This window comes from Trypanosoma cruzi, genomic scaffold (assembly GCF_000209065.1).
Source record: "Trypanosoma cruzi strain CL Brener 1047053516987 genomic scaffold, whole genome shotgun sequence".
Classification (NCBI taxonomy): Eukaryota; Euglenozoa; class Kinetoplastea; order Trypanosomatida; family Trypanosomatidae; genus Trypanosoma; species Trypanosoma cruzi.
The window spans coordinates 263,217-278,668 of NW_001849541.1; the positions used below are offsets into that span (position 1 = coordinate 263,217).

Consider the following 15,452-nt stretch of genomic DNA (forward strand, 5'->3'; position numbering starts at 1 on the left):
TTCTTCCCGTTTACTTATATTTGTGCTCATTTGCGTGCGATGATGCTCCTTATTTACGATCGCTGGATGCCGACGCCGCCTTCTTGGCCAACGCCTCCTCCACGATTCCCTCTAGCTTACCCTTCTCCGCCAATGCCTTGAGAAGCTCCACATTCATGGGAACATAGTTATGACGACGGCGCTGATTCTCCGCGCGGCCCTTTTCGCGTTGCAACCGCAATTCTTCTAGTTGTTCTGCGAGGTACGCTGTTGGTTCTTCACGTGCCTTTGCCTCCTCAATTTCCTTTTCTAATTGCAACAGCCTATCATCAACCACGGCCATGAGGGAGAAGGAAATGCCTTGACCTGTTCCCGTATTATCCGCGGCGCTTTTGTCAATCACACGTTTCTGCACCACTTCCACCAGTTTCTCCTTGTAGTTACCGTCCGTGGCGTCGGCGGCAAGGATGGGACCCTTCTGAAGACCATCCAATTCCCAAACAGCCCCATTTTTATACACAAATGAGACAAAGTGGTATACATCACTGGCATCGGGGGTCTCATCGTGCAGTACAAAAAATTCAGTTGGGGCAAACGAGTTGTGGGCTTCACGTAACACATCGCTCTCCGCCACCTGCGTTCCACGTAAATAGGCGTTCATTTCCCGTGTAAACTCAAGGAGATTGCTAAGCTCATCACCCAGCTGAATACTTTCGCTGTAGTTAAGAAGCGTGTTGACCATTGCGAGAGTTGCGCAGGCGTTGTTGACGGTTTGCCGCGCAAAGTACACAGGTGCGTCGGGCACCACCACCCCGTCTGATGTTGGGGTTTTGCCCGACTTCCACTTGAAGAGCAGAATGAGACCGTAGACGTTCGTGTATTGGCGCAAAAACTCAGGCTCCAGACCCAATATTTCCTCCACGGCAACACCGCGTGCGCCAAAGCGCTCAATTAACTCCGTAAACACGGCCGGATCGCTTTCAATAAGGCACCAACTAGGCATAATGACCCTCTCTTTTGTGTGCAGGGTGGAGCGGAAGGTACTCAGCCACTTTCACTTGAAGAAATAAAAACAGAAATCTTCAAAAAAAAAAAAAAAAAAAAAGGGGGAAACAAGCAAATAAGCACAGACAGAAAAAGAAAAAGGAATGAGAAAAAAAAAAAAATCCCACAATGAAAGAAATAACAACGGCTTTGCACACGCACACACACGCACGTACCCGTATACCTACAAAAGAAGAAACAGAAAAAATACCAAATCATGGAAGATAAATAACTGACTGAACGTGAGAAAGAGAGCAGGATACAAAATGACTGGTGTCAACAACTACAGTCTAGTCCAAAATCGGATTCTATTTTAAGCGTCTTTGTAAGGTTTTGAAGAGCGTGAAGGACGCCATCATCTTCCACTCGCAGTACGTAACTCATCCCTTCTCCCTTTTCCATCGTCGTCCAGGCGTGTGCATCTAGCAGTGCATGGAGCGCCCGCAGGTAACCGGGGGCGCCCATGAGTACCTGCAAGGGGAACCTTTTATCGCCACAGTAAATGGCCGCAGGGTAGCCGTAGTGCCGTGTGAGCAATTCTGGTGAGAGCAGGTGTAGAAGCCCTAGACATTGAACCGGCCCAGGCAAGAGCACAGCTGGCGGTGGAAATGCGAGTTTGTCCACGCCAGCAATGACGTGTGCCCATTGGTGTTTTTTGAGGCACCGGAGAAACACCCCCGCGTCACCCAATGGTCGCCGTACGCGATGCCGCAAGACGCTCGCAAGACACCGAAGACCATCAATGATATACACAACACCCGAAAAGCGAAGTGCGGAGGCCAAATGGGAAACAAACCCCACTAAAACCGTTTCGATGAGGGCATCCCGTAGCATCATGTCCCGCGGGGAGTTTTCCACTGCGCGCAGGACCTGCACAGCGGCTACGGCAAAAGCGTCCCACTCATAAAGTGCCCGATGACCGACAACTTGCGCCAAGCGCGAGCCACCAAATTGAGGCGCATCCAAGTCCCTCCGCGTCACAAGTTGCTCCCACGCCTCCACAAGAACTTTACTGTCATCACGCAAGGACGGTCGCTGGGCCACCGCGGAGTCTACCACTAGTCGCACCAGCGTCAGGAAAAAAAATGGCACATCCAGAAGAAGTGCTTGCTGGTTGTCCACGTCGACAGGTGGTACCCTCTTTTCATCCGGCTTCCCTCCATTTGACAGCTGAAGCCACGCGGTATCAAATAATAGCTCAAAGTTGAGAGGTAAAAAGAGACACCCATGAAAACGACTAACCGGGGCTGAAACCACCATGTGGCAGCAATACGCCAGTGTGGTCGAGACCCCACTCTTTGGTGGCCCCTCTACGACCACGCGAGCCGCAGCCTCCTCATTTCTCGAGATGGCTGTCGCAACGATGGGCTCGAGACGCAGCCGTAACTCCTCGCAAAAAAGCAGCTCATTCACCAAAAAAGGGCGCCCAAGAAGCTTCAAAGAAAGGAGCGTACGCACTGCGGCAACCTTTTCAGAGTGCTGCACTTCCGTCACGGCTCCTAATGCCGGGTCAACAAAGCGAGGAGGCGGCGGCAGCACCACACGGTGCCCGTTGATATTGAAGACAGTAGCGTCCAACTCAATGCCTTTGCCGCTCCGTCCACCACCGGCATTTTTCGCCGCTCGTTCGGACGAGTTTTTCCCGCCGCCACTCACATTATGCGAATAAAATGCAATCGCAGGAGTGGCAGCAGCCGCGCAAGAAGGAGAAAATAAAGAAGCGGCAGTAGCAGAAGAAAAGGCATCAAAGCGAAGAGTGGACGCCGATACTTCTGCCGTGCTGCGTTTTCTTTCGAGAAAGCCTGGAGTGCAACTCACAACCACCTCACCGGCCTCAAGACAGTCCGAGACGTGCCACAGGGGTTTTCCCTTCAGTGAGTACACAAAGCGGTAGCGGCCAGCAGCCGTTGCGTCACCAGAAAAGGCAGCTATGTGCGCCGAGACAACTCCCAAGAAGAGCTCCAACGTGTTCACTTCACGCGGCACTCGAACCCTCGTCACGTGCTGCAAGCAGACGTCATGGTTCTCGAACACCACAAGCTCGGTCATCGCGGTGTGCGTGTGTGTGTGACCCTTCAGCTTGACAGGAACGCCCCCCTCACCACCAACAACAAAATATTTGGGTTGACTAAAAAAAACAAAAAACAAAGTAATAAACAAAAAGTTTCACCGCCGACAAGAGCACACACACACAAAAACAACAACAACAACACTGAGACCAGCCCAATCTTCCCACTCGTTCCCTCTCATTTATTCATATCGACTGCACCTCAAATAATAATAATAATAATAATAATAATAATAATAATAATAATAATAATAATAATAATAATAATAAATAAATAACAAGCACACAAAAAGCAAAAAAGATGATCATTGAAAGACAAAAACATAATAATAATAATAATAATAATAAAAACAAATTAAGGAGAGAGCGGCAGCATAAAGAAAGAAGCATTTTTTTTCCTTCTCTTACCAGTCGTAGTAACTACACCTCCAATGTGCAGCTCTGGTAAGTGTACGATGGAATTCAGCAGCAAGGATAACCCTACTCCGCGGGCAGCCATTATAGAATGGCTCCAACATCTGCCCTTCCGGCCCGTAAAACTAAGTAACAACTACTCATCGAGTTTGAAGCATGAACAGCAGGCGCTCAGCTTCCTCTCTAGTAAGCGAATACTAGACCCTGGCACCACGTTGAGGTGGCCGGCTGCGCCAGGGAGAAAGAATCATCATAAAAAGTAACAAAATTTCGATAAAAAACGATAGCGAGAACACTTACCAACAGCCTTCATAGTAACGCTTTCAAACTATAAAGGGTATTTGCAAGGAACAGTTCTTGTTCTCATGTGTGTATATATTTGTATATGGGCGTCTCCCTCTTTCTCTCTCTCTCTCTCTGTGTGTGTGTGTAGGCCTACTCCCGTCCTTCGGCAACATCACTGCACTCATCTCCCAGCACTGCGCTACGGCTATAGTTGTGAACAATGCTAGGGCCGTGTTCCTCGAAGATGTCCCTCGTTAACAAATGATCCGAGAAGGTTGAGAGCCCTGCCAAGACGCTTGCCCCTGACCAAACGCTGTATTGGCGGTCAACTGCGTCAATCACCTTCGCGCTTCCAAAAAGACCAGGAAACTCCTTCAGCACCTCTCCTGCCAGTCGTGAGGCAAAGCCGTCAAACAATGTGTTCCCGCCACTGAGAATGATGCTAGAGAGTAAATCTTTACGAATATCAATGCCGCAGCTCTTGACGGCCTTCACGACAAATTCTGACATGGAGGGATTCTCCGAAAAAGTAATGAACGGAGAGAAGAGAATTTCGGGTGCCCGAAAGGCTTCTTTTCCGACATAAATTTCCTGCCCGTCCGGAAGAGAAAATAAACGCCGCTTTTCATCCCCCTCTTGAAGCTCCACTTCATAATTTGGTGACACGTAGCAAAGACTTTCTTTAATGCTCTGCACCGTTAGCCTATCCTGCGGTGAAGTGAAGTTTAACCCACGTTCAAACAGAAGGGTGCGTAAGTGCTCGGTGACCTCGTGTCCACCAAGATTAAAACGACTTGCCGCGTTTCTTATAATATATGAATCGTACACAGGCGTCACTTGCGTCACCCCATCCCCCGAGTCTAAAACTACACCTGTTGTACGTCCGCTGGAGTACAGTGCACACATACCAGATGGGATAAGTGCAATTGAGGGCACACCAAAGGCCTCAAATAACACCTCCGCCAGCTGCTCCGAGTTCCGCTTGGGTGTGAACAGCGGTTCCGTGCAGACAATAGACGTCTCCTCCGAGTTCATTCCAAACTCAACGAAGGTGTGATGGATAACCTGCTCCATCCTGGGCCAGTCCTTCACGATGCCGTGCCGAATAGGGTGGTGCAGCGTTGCCCGGTGCATCTCGTGGATGGCCTCCGCACCCACCAGAAATGGTGCAAGTGGTGCCTCCTCCAGCGCTATTTTGTTGCGTTTCAGCAAACCATTCTTCTTTGCCGGCACGCCAACGACGGCGGGGAAAATGAGTGATGGCAGGGACTCCGTGACCGTCCCCGCCTTGACCAAAGAAGACCCAAAGTCCACGATGATCATTGCGGTCGCAGTCAAGAACGTGATGGGGGGATTTCCCTCAACTTGCGTGTGCCGTCTTACACCACCCTTTTCCCTTTTTTTCTTTCGTGCTGCACGCCAAAGCCCAGCAAAAACCACCACAATCGCCACACCCCTCTGGTTACCCCGTGCGTGCAAATATGCAACTTTGTCAGAGCGATGAATAAGAGAGTGGAGCCACGCTAAAGAATGATCCACGAAGAAACAAGGGATGCACAAGAAAAACAGACCAACCAACCAACCAAAAAAAAAAAAAAATCACGATGAAACATAAAATAAAAGCTTCCCCTCTAACACACCTCCCTCTCTCCAAAGAAAAAGAAAAAAAAAAGTTATTTAATAAATGAACTTCCCCTGTCCTTCCTTTGTGTCTTCAAAAGCATATGGTCCTCATTTGTATTCCTCAACAACAGCCAGGAAAAGCGCACACATACACATGGAAGTGCCAAAAAAAAAATCGCGGGAAAACGTATCCTTTTTTAAAGGTTTAGTTCTTCACATCCCCTCAAACGTTTGAAGTAAACACCTTTAGCCAAACCCCTGCCCTCACAATTGAAAGGCGTTTTTGACTTGCTTCAAACTCAGAAGTCCTTTCCGATGTGGCGTTGGCTTAAACTTATTGTATGCATGCAGCCACAGCGATGCCTCCGCGTCTCCAACATACTTCCCGTGACGTCGTAGGAGCACCAATGCTTGGGACTCGTTTAGCGCGGCGGATTCATTCGGGTTGGTGTGGGAAAATAATACTAAACGGCAAATGGCGCGGTGAAGCGTCCACCCCTCGTACTCCGGGTAAAAGGGGGAGATAAGACGCCAGAGGAAACAAAGTGTGCACAAGACATCACCACCCCCCATTACCTCTGACGAGAGTTGATCGGAGAGCAGAATTAATGGCAGCACCACCGCACCCAATGATTTCGCTGCAGCCTTCAGAAACATGCCCGCATTTCTCCTTGGAACACCCGCCTTCGTTCGTCCTGGCATGGATGGCCTCCATGTAAAGGCGTCGAATACCGACGTCGCGCATCAACATTTCTACAAGAGATGAATGCCATCCCATTGCCATGAACTGCTCAAAGCCTTCATTTACAATGGAGGTCATTGGAACGCAGAAAAAGTAAAACAATATACGATATAGCCAGTGATCCGGATGCACGCGGATTACAGATATTTTACGCATCCCTTCCAAAAGCCACGTCATAAGTCTATCGTATGTCACATGTCCGGTAATATTATTGAATGATACCACCAATTGTGATACCATCGCCCTTGAGTCTTCTGACCATTTAACGCTCGCTCCACAATGCAAGCACGGTTTTTCTGGTAAAAGAAGTGGATCGTGATCTTTTGTCTCTGTGTTTTCGTTCGTGAATGGAAGATGTGTGTACCGAAGGCAGTGAGGGCATTTAATTTGCTCTTGTGTGGCGGAGTTCTCACTGTCCATGGAGCATCGATCACACTTGCACCAGAATAGCCAGGAACGAAGATACTCTCTTCGCTTCCCCACACCCATAAGGAAGTGGGCGTCGCTGAGGTATTTGACATTCACAAAATCCCCAGCACTTATAGGCCGCACGGCAATAAGTGTTACCGTCTCATCCTCCGGGTTGTACTTCATGGCGGCATTCGCGTGGCAGCTGTGGTTGGCCAATGCGCACGCACGAAAAAAACCGGAGTGAAAACAATTGTACCGACAAATGACAGCCAGAGTAAATAGCGATTCAAAGTCATCGTCACCCATCTCGGGTAGCTGGCTTCGCAGTGCATGAGAAAGCTCACTTCGAACGTCAGCCGAGATTTCCTCTGGACGGCGTGGCCAGCAGCCCTTGAACTGCTTGTTAAACCGAACCCATGTCTCCGAATGAGAACACTGGTGCGGATACATTTTATTTGCAAAGTGAGTTACAATCCCCATGGTTGTCAGATCGCTCTGGGCGCCGAGATCCATTTCTGCAAAGAAGGTTTCAAACCGTTTTTCCACGAGAATAATTTCGTTGGGTTTCACCGCTCTGCGAGCGACAATGCCAACACCACCCTCATACTCATCCAGCTCAATGTGAGGCAACACCCTGGAGAGACCCAAATCTTCGTACAGTGGTGCCTCCACCAGCGCCACATCACCCGCAATGTGCTTCGGTAGAGTGGACGGTGGAGAGTTCCGTAGTAGAGGTCGAAGTCGTCGCAATAGCGTCACGAAGGCCTCAAAGGGGTATCCGTCCATTCGTCTTCCTTGTATGTAACGGAGCCACCCCTTTGCAAAGGTAGGATCGTAAATCGTCGCCTGCTGAGCAGCTTTCCAGCTCACCTCATAATCCCCTTTAATGTTATAAAGGTTACTTAAATTTGAATACAAAACTGCAAGCAACTCCCCGGCACCACCGACAATGTCATGTATGACGCCATTCTTTTCCTCCGGCATGTTCTTCCCCTTCTTCTCCTGCAATAGAAGGCCAATGGCTTCTTGGTAGGCTGCTGCTGCGCCATCAATGTCCCCGTTGTTGAAGCATGCGTTACCTTTTTGCTTAAGGGCCCCAGCTACCTGCATCTATTCGTGGTGTGACTATCTACACAGATAGACAGACCCAATACTGTGAAAAGTAAAGAAAGAAGGGAGCAGACCATAAACCAAAAAAGACAACAACAACAACAATAAAAAAAGGTATGCCTCACCAGAGAAGTGAATGCTGCTTGGCCAAACCGCCGTCACCTCCCCCATTTACACAAGCACACATAAAAAATCCCTCTCCCTCTCAAACCATTGTTTTGTTCTTCATTTTTTTTTTTTTTTTTTTTTGGAAGTTTCTTTTGTGCTTCCTTCCTTTCAACTTCAATTGGGTCGATCAAAGGTGGAGTACGCAAGGTCCCGCACCGACAAGGTCTCGGTTAAGTGTGCCACAATAATCGTGCATATCTCGTAGATGAGGCTGAGTGGTCCGTACGACAGCAGGCTAACTTGCATGCACGCAAACCAACGCCGGTAGTTTGCATGGATGGCATGTGCGTAGACGCCCAGGAACCGCGCCAAAAAACTAGACTGCAGAGAAAAATTTGCCATCGATTGAATCGGCCCGCGGACAAACAAAGGCGATGGGACCTCCCACGTGGGTTCCACGTCACCAGCGGAAGTAACAAGCACGTGAATGCACTCAGAGAAAATCTGCTTCTGTTGTTCTTGCTGTTTTATTTGCGAAACGGACTTTTGTGATGCGCTTACTGGGGACGATGCCCCCCATTCACGGCGAATGGTACTGTACACCATAGCCCGGGCGTGCCGCTCATTGTGCATGCTACTCACGACAATGACATTAAAGCAGCCACGGTGTGCCCGCGCGTTCTTTTCTGTCGGTCGTTCTTTACTGTCTTCGTTCTGGAAATCGGCATGAACCGCAAGAAGCCGCTGCTTCATAAGCCTCACAGCCTGCTCCGCGTACGTCATCGTTTCGGCCTCTTCCGACTGGCCCGCCTCGCCCCAAAGAAAACCGGGGAGAATCCATTCAGCAGCTCCGTAGCGCAGTAAACGCGGAGACGACATGTCTTCCACCTTCATTTCTTCGTCCACATAAGAAGCGTGCGACAGACGCTTCAATAACCGCCCACGCCGGATCCAATTCTTCAATGACGTGTCAAAAGACATCGAGTCCCGCATCTGCACGGCGAGTTTCTGAACTTTGGCTGGCAGCTCTGACAACGTGGCATCGGGAAAAAGTGCCTCCGATGGAGATCGCAACTCCCATAAGAACTTTTCAGCGCTTCGCCGCTCTTCTACGCTGCCCGGAACAATAATCCATGGCGCTCCAGCCAGAAGTGCTGTGCGAACACCGTGCAGAAGTCGTGCCTTGGTGATGCTGCTGATAACACCCTCTGGTAGGGACGGGGCACTCATGACAATCACCGCCAGGACTTGATTTGTGTCGACATCGGCACTGAACGATGCCTTGGGATCATCGCTGGATGTGTTGCCACCTTCATTCGTTTGAGAAAAAAACCCTTTATTAACGACGGCATCAATGAACACGGCATCGCCATTGCGCAGCACACTGATATGGTCGTCACCGTCCAGCCCAAAGACATCATCGCATCGCAGCCAGGACTCAAATGCAGTCAGCAAGACGCACAAGAAAAGGATGAAGAAACCGGTGGCAAGACAGAAGTTTACCGACATCGGGACAACACCCCTTTCAATCCCCTTTAATTCCCAGTCTCACACACAGAGAGAAAAAAAAAAAGAGAAAACAAAAAAATATGGAGGGAGAAGGTCTCCCAAGTCAGTTGTGTGCACCCGAAGTGGAGCAAAGAGACAAAAAAAAAAAAAAAAAAAGAAGATTGCGGCAAGAATCGCCCACAAAAAAAAAAAAAACGGGTAGAAGCCAAAATCTTCCCCTGTGCATGAAAGTGCATGGAAAGCAGAGAGACGGCGCAGAAATTGTCTGCCCAAGCCATATAAAGACACCATATTTATAAAGCATACACAACCAACAAGCCAGGGAAGAACGGCAAGTGGCAGTCAAAAGGAAAAATAACGCCTCAATACACACACACACAAAAGGTAGAAAAGTAACAACAACAACAAAAAAGAAAAAGATAAAGAATGAAAAAACTTGCGTACATGAAATAATGTGATGGAGTTGTCATCATCGATGAGAGGTGAAAGAAAGAGCCTTTAAGCCAGAGACAACCGTTCTAGCGCGAGTGCTGGGGCTATGACTCTTGGCCCCCTTCTTCTTTTCGCCGACGACATCCTTCGGAGAACTATCATCCCAGTCCGAGGAGAGGCGTTTATTGCGCGTCCCCTCATTTCGTTTCGCTGCTGTTCGCTGGCGTTTATTGCCACATTTTTCCGAGGTGTCCAGCGTCAGCGTGATGGATGTGGAGGAGAGTGAACTTGACTCGACAGTTTGGTTGATCGGGTGTTGCGACCCGCTCGCCAGTTCCTTTCCTCTCCCCTCTAACAAAACGGCGAAGGCGGGGCCATCCACGCCATCGCTCCTGTGGTCTTTCTTTGAATTTGCCCCACTAAAAGATGTCACCAACTCACCCTGACGTGTCTTGGGTGGGACGTCACTACTCTCGTCAAATGAGTTCTCTACCACCGCCGGCTTTGATGCCCCGTGGGTGTCGTCGTGTGCCTCACCGCCCTCAACATGCACAGAGGAAATGGTGCCGTCAGTGCCCGAAGTGGTGCAGCTTGACATTGAACCATCTCGCTGCAGCCGACGGATAACAATGCCCATCGTTCCGCTCTCTCTTTTCTCACCCACTACTACTGAGAGGCTGGCGGCCTTTCTGGCGGCGCCATCATCAGTCATCACAGCAACATCCTCCGGTAACGCGCCGCTGCTGATCGTGGCAACGCTACGTGGCGACACGGAAGCATAACGGTCCAACTTCTGCGGTGCCACATTCTCTTCGGCTTCCTTTTGATTCACTTCTTCCTGTTGCGTCGCATTCCAACTAGCGGAAGAGGCGGCGGATTCCACCGACGCGTGACGCGCCGGTTGTTCTGGTGGCGGAACACCATTGTCTTTCTTCTCCACCTCAGGCTTTGAGGTGTCGGACGAGTTTTGCCCCGTGAAAGCGGCATCGGCGCCACGAACAACCAAAGCAGTACTTTGAGGGGACACAAGAGCGGCTTCACCAGCAGCAGCAGAGAGCGCTGAAGCCGGACGGGCTCCCACGCGCATTGCCTCCGTGCGCAGCGTGTGAATGCTCTTCATCTTCGTAGCCCGGGGTATGCGTGCATTTGTTGGAATAAATGGAGCCGCAAACTTCGCGTACAACTGAGCAAGCGCTGGCGGGAATTTGGTTGCTTGTGTGGCATTGGTAGTAGTCGCGGCATTGGTATTGGCAGCCGCAGCATCCTTGGCATCTCTAATAACTGCCTGGTTTTCTAGTCTCTCTACCTCACGCTGAAGACGTTGGATCTCACATGCCTTCTCCTCCATACATGCATTCCACCGCAACATTTTCCACCGATCTTGAACCGACGAGAAAACATGCATTTCTTTTTCAGCCATCATCTGCATTCGCTCAATCGCAAGCATGTACTCCGAAAACAAAGACTCCAGTGTGGCAACTGAACTGTATGCAAGTCTCCGCAGTAGCGGCATATCCTGGGGTACTTTAGAGGTCAAAACTGATGTTTCTGCTTGGGATGCGCGCGGTTCTTCTGCTTTTGGCGTCTGATTTGGCCAAGGGGAAGAATTGGACTTGACATCATTCTTGTATCGGTCTAATATCTCCTCTATACGTATTGACAATTTCTCTAAGCATTTCACTACATTCTGCAGCGATGCAACGTGAATTCCTACATGATCTTCCGTCCGCGTGGGCTCTGCATCCGGCTTGCCTGTTTGCCTTAGGCTCTTGACTATCTCATCAATGCGCGTTACGATGCTCTCGAGGCGCTGCTTGACATCCGTAGAGCCGTTACGAACTGCATCGGCCTGCGCTAAATCGTGGCTCGCTGACGGCGAAGTCACCGGCAATACGCCCGCTGCATCCCTGACAGTCAGTGCGCTGCAAACCCTCTGCGGGATCGCCTCCAGCAGCCTCGTGAGCCGCTCGTTCTCCTCCCGAAGTGAACCCTGCAGTGCATTCACAACACATTCGGGTATTTTGCCCAACTTCATCTCTGACTCGGTTTGCGGCGGCGCAGTGGCCCTCTCGCTGCCCCGTGGCATCATGGCCGACTCCACCTGTCGCCGCATTGTCGTTACCCGGAAGAAGAGCCACAATAAGTCGCTGTGGGCGGCCGACTCGTCCTTTACGATGAGACCTCGTGCCTCGCACTCGTCCATCACAATCGCCGACGCATCCTGCACAAGTACGGCGTGGTAAAGCAGCTGGCACGCGGCGTCGTACTGCTGCGTGAGCTCCGCCACCTCCACCTCAAGTTGTTGAATATACCGAGTCGACGACGCCTCTAGCAACGCCATGCTGTCGCCGTGGGGTTGCGTGCCGTCCTGGCCGACGGCAGAAAAAACGCTCTTCTGCGGCGGGTACAACATATTCGCCGCCTCTACCGCTAAGAGCGATTCAATAAAAATAATAATAAAAAAGAAAAAAAAAAAAAAAAAAGAGAAAAAAATATATAACAATTCGCCGCCAGGAAACAAACGCATACGACCGACCGACCGGCACAAAACCCAAAGTTATTCGACAGGAGCAGAAGTCAAAAAGAGGCCGCACGTGTGAACCCAAACGCCGCGTAATGCTGCGCGTCCTCCATTCGCTCAATGGAGCGTCCCTGGGCGGCGGGAACACATGACGGCATCCCGTCAGGCCGTGAAGCCCCACGCCCCTTTTCTCCACGCACTACGCATGCAGGAAAAGAAAAGAAAAAAGAGAAGAGAAAAAAAGAAAAGAAAAGAAAAAAATGAACACTCACACAGAAGGAAGAAAAGAAAAGAAGAAAAAAGAAGCAACAACACCAAACCAACGCAGCCCCGCAGTGCACAAGCGACAGAACCAAAAAATAAAAAAAATAAATAAAACGTTATTTTATTTCATGAACAAAAGAGAGACACACACGCAAAGAGTAAAAAAAAAAAAAAAAAAAAAAAAAAAAGTGAGAAAAAAAACCTCAACAAACAAAAACAAAAACAAAAAAAACAAAACATCTTTCACTGTGGGAAATTAGGGGCATAAATCATAGGACGTGACGCAGAACAAATGGTTCAATGGGGACACAACCCTTCTTTACCCCACCAACGAAAAAAAAGAGAAAAAAAAAACAAAAAACAACAAACTTAATTATAAATAAATATTTTAAACAAAACCAAACCAAAACAAAACAAAAGAAAAAAACAACAACAACAACAACAACACACGCACGAACCAACAAAAAAAAAAAAAAAAGAAAACAAAAAACAAAACACCACCACTTCCCTGAGGTGCGCTTCTCTCAATGCCCCACCCCTCTCCCACCATTCATTCCTTTGGCACACGCAAAGTGAATCTGCATAGCCTCGTACCGCATAATTCTTGTAAGACAAATAACACCTAAGCGATAAACCGTCTCCGGAGGCTTCGAAAAAAGCTCAAACGCAGAGGAAACAAAAAAAGAAAAAAACAGGGAATGAATTCCATATCTTAAACACATTAATGATCATGTTACTAGTAGTATCGGTAGTAATAGCTGTGTTAATTATAACCGCCTCCCACACGTATGTTTGACTCTCTTTCTTCAAAGCAGCTTCCGAACCAAATTATTCCTCATTTATATTTAAAAGTCGATTATTAAATTCCGATGTTAATTTTATTTCGAAACATCGTGAAAGGCCTTCGCCACGTAAGAAACATTGGTGCTGTTCAGTCCGGAGATGGCTGCACGACCATTGAGGGTCATGTAGATGTGGTGCTTCTTTTTCAGCATTTCCACTTGTTCCTTCGTGAGACCCGTGTATGACATCATGCCGATCTGGCGCTCAATGTGCGACCAATCAAGAACCGACCCGCACTCACCCAGCTCCTTTACAAGGCGCCGACGCACATCCTGCATGCGACCAGACATTGCCCTAAGCTCCTCTTTCCACAGTGCCGTGAGTTCCTGCGAGTTCAGAATAGAGTCAACAATACGGGCCCCAGTAATGGGAGGATTACTGTACATGGTGCGAATAAGAAGAGCGTATTGCGATAAAACGCGCCCCACCTCCTCTGGGTTCTCAATAACCATATGCAAGGCGCCACAGCGGAGACCGTACAAACCAAAGTTCTTCGAAAAGGATTGTGCCACGATGACGTTCGGAACATTCTCGACGAGGCAACGAGGCAGGAAGGCGTCACGGTCAATATCACCGGTGGCAAACCCCTGGTAAGCCATATCCACGAAGGGCAAAAGGTTTCGTCGCTTAATCACGTCCACCACCTGCAACCACTCGTTTTGCGTGGGGTCCACCCCGGTAGGGTTATGGGCGCAGGCGTGCAGAAGAACAACAGAGCGTTCGGGCATCGCCTCCAGTGATTTGAGCATGCCGGGCAGGTCGATGCCCTTCGTGGCGGGGCTGTAGTACGTGTACGGCGGCAGTGTTATTCCGGCCGCCTTGAAGATGCCGGCATGGTTGGCGTAGCCAACGTCGGAGGAGTAAATATTGCTGCAGTCGTTCACAAAATTGTGAAGCATTTCGCCACCAATACGCAGTGCACCGGTCCCTCCAAGTGTATGGCAGCTCGCAACGCGGCCATCGCGAAGTGCGCGGGAGTCCTCACCGAAGCAAAGTTTTTGCGCCGCCTTCAAGAATGACCGCATGCCGTTGATGGGGGCGTATTCCATGTCACTGCCGGTATCCGACCTCTTAACCGACTCGAGAACAAACGGCCGGTTCGCGTCGTCGCGGTAAACGCCAACGGCAAGATTGACCTTCGGGGTGTGGGAATCCTGCTGGAACTCAGCCGATAGGCCCAAGATGGAGTCAGGCGCTCCCAGGGGGACGGACGCAAAAAAACTGCTGGCGGCGCGGCGAAGTTCCAGTGGGGCCTTCGCGGAAACAATTTTGGCAGAGAAAAAAGAGCGCATTGTAGATAAAGATATGGCGGATGTTGGTTTGTAAAAGTGGCTTGGGAGAAAACTGAGGGACAGGCGTAAACGGTCATTTGGAGAAAAAAAAGAAACAACAACAACAAAACGCACAATTGTCTGTGGGCGTTGGCCGCGCAGCAGCCTCGCACGTGGGAGACCCCCGCAAGGTCACCCCACTCGCCAAAACACAGAGAAGAGAAAAGCACGAGATGATTCCTCCCCTCCCACAAGAAAGAAAGAAAACAAAAAACAAAACAAGTAAAAAACCGTTCGTTTTGGAAGTGTGCATAGCACAGAAATCACACGCAAAAATATCCCACAACACAAGCGCGAACGCAGTCTGACCAATAATGGAAGGAACATTACAAAGCGACATGTTAAGGATTCAAAGGAATATGCGGTTGCAACACGCCGACACACAAGGCGTCATACGTACCCCCCCCCCCCCCCAAATTTTTTTGGTGACGCTTATTGGATATGCCGTCGCTTCTTGTATATAGGGCTGAAAGCCATTTGTACTGCGAATGTTGTTGTTGTTGTTGTTGGTTTTTTTCTCTTTCTTTTCTTTTCTTTTTTTTTTTTTTTTTTTAATTTCTCAACCACTCATTGTTTGGTCGGACGCATGCGAGCATCCGGCTAAGAAATTGGCATCCCGTCACTCAACTGGTGATCATTACGGCTGAGTAATTATTCTTTTTTCTCTCTCTTTTCCCTTCAACTCTTTTGTTTCTTTACAACGTACACATACGCAAATAAATTTGTCGAAGTCAATTTATTTGATGACAACCGCCAATTATAAGTGCT

General features: G+C 49.2%; 7 protein-coding genes across 7 annotated transcripts, besides 23 other annotated features; all 7 read right to left on the bottom strand.

The window, feature by feature from the left end:
* Positions 1–857: a sequence feature (heterozygous, Esmeraldo-like haplotype).
* Tc00.1047053510945.10 (ubiquitin carboxyl-terminal hydrolase, putative) lies at positions 50–982 on the bottom strand (the record flags this gene model as incomplete). Its single annotated transcript, XM_803214.1, has 1 exon — positions 50–982. One exon carries the CDS (start codon positions 980–982, stop codon positions 50–52), a length of 933 nt encoding a protein of 310 aa, XP_808307.1.
* Positions 858–875: a sequence feature (haploid, non-Esmeraldo-like haplotype).
* Positions 876–2,993: a sequence feature (haploid, Esmeraldo-like haplotype).
* Positions 1,064–1,145: a sequence feature (A-rich).
* Tc00.1047053510945.20 (hypothetical protein, conserved) lies at positions 1,300–3,072 on the bottom strand (the record flags this gene model as incomplete). Its single annotated transcript, XM_803215.1, has 1 exon — positions 1,300–3,072. The coding sequence occupies one exon, from the start codon at positions 3,070–3,072 to the stop codon at positions 1,300–1,302; it is 1,773 nt and encodes a 590-aa protein (XP_808308.1).
* Positions 2,994–3,162: a sequence feature (haploid, non-Esmeraldo-like haplotype).
* Positions 3,163–6,632: a sequence feature (areas merged during assembly that could not be assigned to a particular haplotype. This can correspond to areas where the two haplotypes were merged or to regions with more than two copies in the genome that were merged during assembly.).
* Positions 3,297–3,361: a microsatellite.
* Positions 3,415–3,439: a microsatellite.
* Positions 3,482–3,744: a mobile genetic element.
* Positions 3,898–3,924: a microsatellite.
* On the bottom strand, positions 3,941–5,113 carry Tc00.1047053510945.30 (actin, putative; the record flags this gene model as incomplete). Its single annotated transcript, XM_803216.1, has 1 exon — positions 3,941–5,113. The coding sequence occupies one exon, from the start codon at positions 5,111–5,113 to the stop codon at positions 3,941–3,943; it is 1,173 nt and encodes a 390-aa protein (XP_808309.1).
* Positions 5,973–7,676, bottom strand: Tc00.1047053510945.40 (hypothetical protein, conserved; the record flags this gene model as incomplete). The annotated part of the gene is made up of 1 exon (XM_803217.1): positions 5,973–7,676. The coding sequence occupies one exon, from the start codon at positions 7,674–7,676 to the stop codon at positions 5,973–5,975; it is 1,704 nt and encodes a 567-aa protein (XP_808310.1).
* Positions 6,633–12,012: a sequence feature (heterozygous, Esmeraldo-like haplotype).
* Positions 7,905–7,925: a microsatellite.
* Positions 7,959–9,293, bottom strand: Tc00.1047053510945.50 (hypothetical protein, conserved; the record flags this gene model as incomplete). The annotated part of the gene is made up of 1 exon (XM_803218.1): positions 7,959–9,293. The coding sequence occupies one exon, from the start codon at positions 9,291–9,293 to the stop codon at positions 7,959–7,961; it is 1,335 nt and encodes a 444-aa protein (XP_808311.1).
* Positions 9,763–12,252, bottom strand: Tc00.1047053510945.60 (hypothetical protein, conserved; the record flags this gene model as incomplete). The annotated part of the gene is made up of 1 exon (XM_803219.1): positions 9,763–12,252. The coding sequence occupies one exon, from the start codon at positions 12,250–12,252 to the stop codon at positions 9,763–9,765; it is 2,490 nt and encodes an 829-aa protein (XP_808312.1).
* Positions 12,013–12,102: a sequence feature (haploid, non-Esmeraldo-like haplotype).
* Positions 12,103–15,452: a sequence feature (haploid, Esmeraldo-like haplotype).
* Positions 12,172–12,218: a microsatellite.
* Positions 12,458–12,551: a sequence feature (A-rich).
* Positions 12,601–12,624: a sequence feature (AT_rich).
* Positions 12,671–12,747: a microsatellite.
* Positions 12,840–12,934: a sequence feature (A-rich).
* Positions 12,936–12,957: a microsatellite.
* Positions 12,973–13,005: a microsatellite.
* On the bottom strand, positions 13,389–14,645 carry Tc00.1047053510945.70 (aspartate aminotransferase, mitochondrial, putative; the record flags this gene model as incomplete). Its single annotated transcript, XM_803220.1, has 1 exon — positions 13,389–14,645. One exon carries the CDS (start codon positions 14,643–14,645, stop codon positions 13,389–13,391), a length of 1,257 nt encoding a protein of 418 aa, XP_808313.1.
* Positions 15,174–15,193: a microsatellite.
* Positions 15,195–15,237: a microsatellite.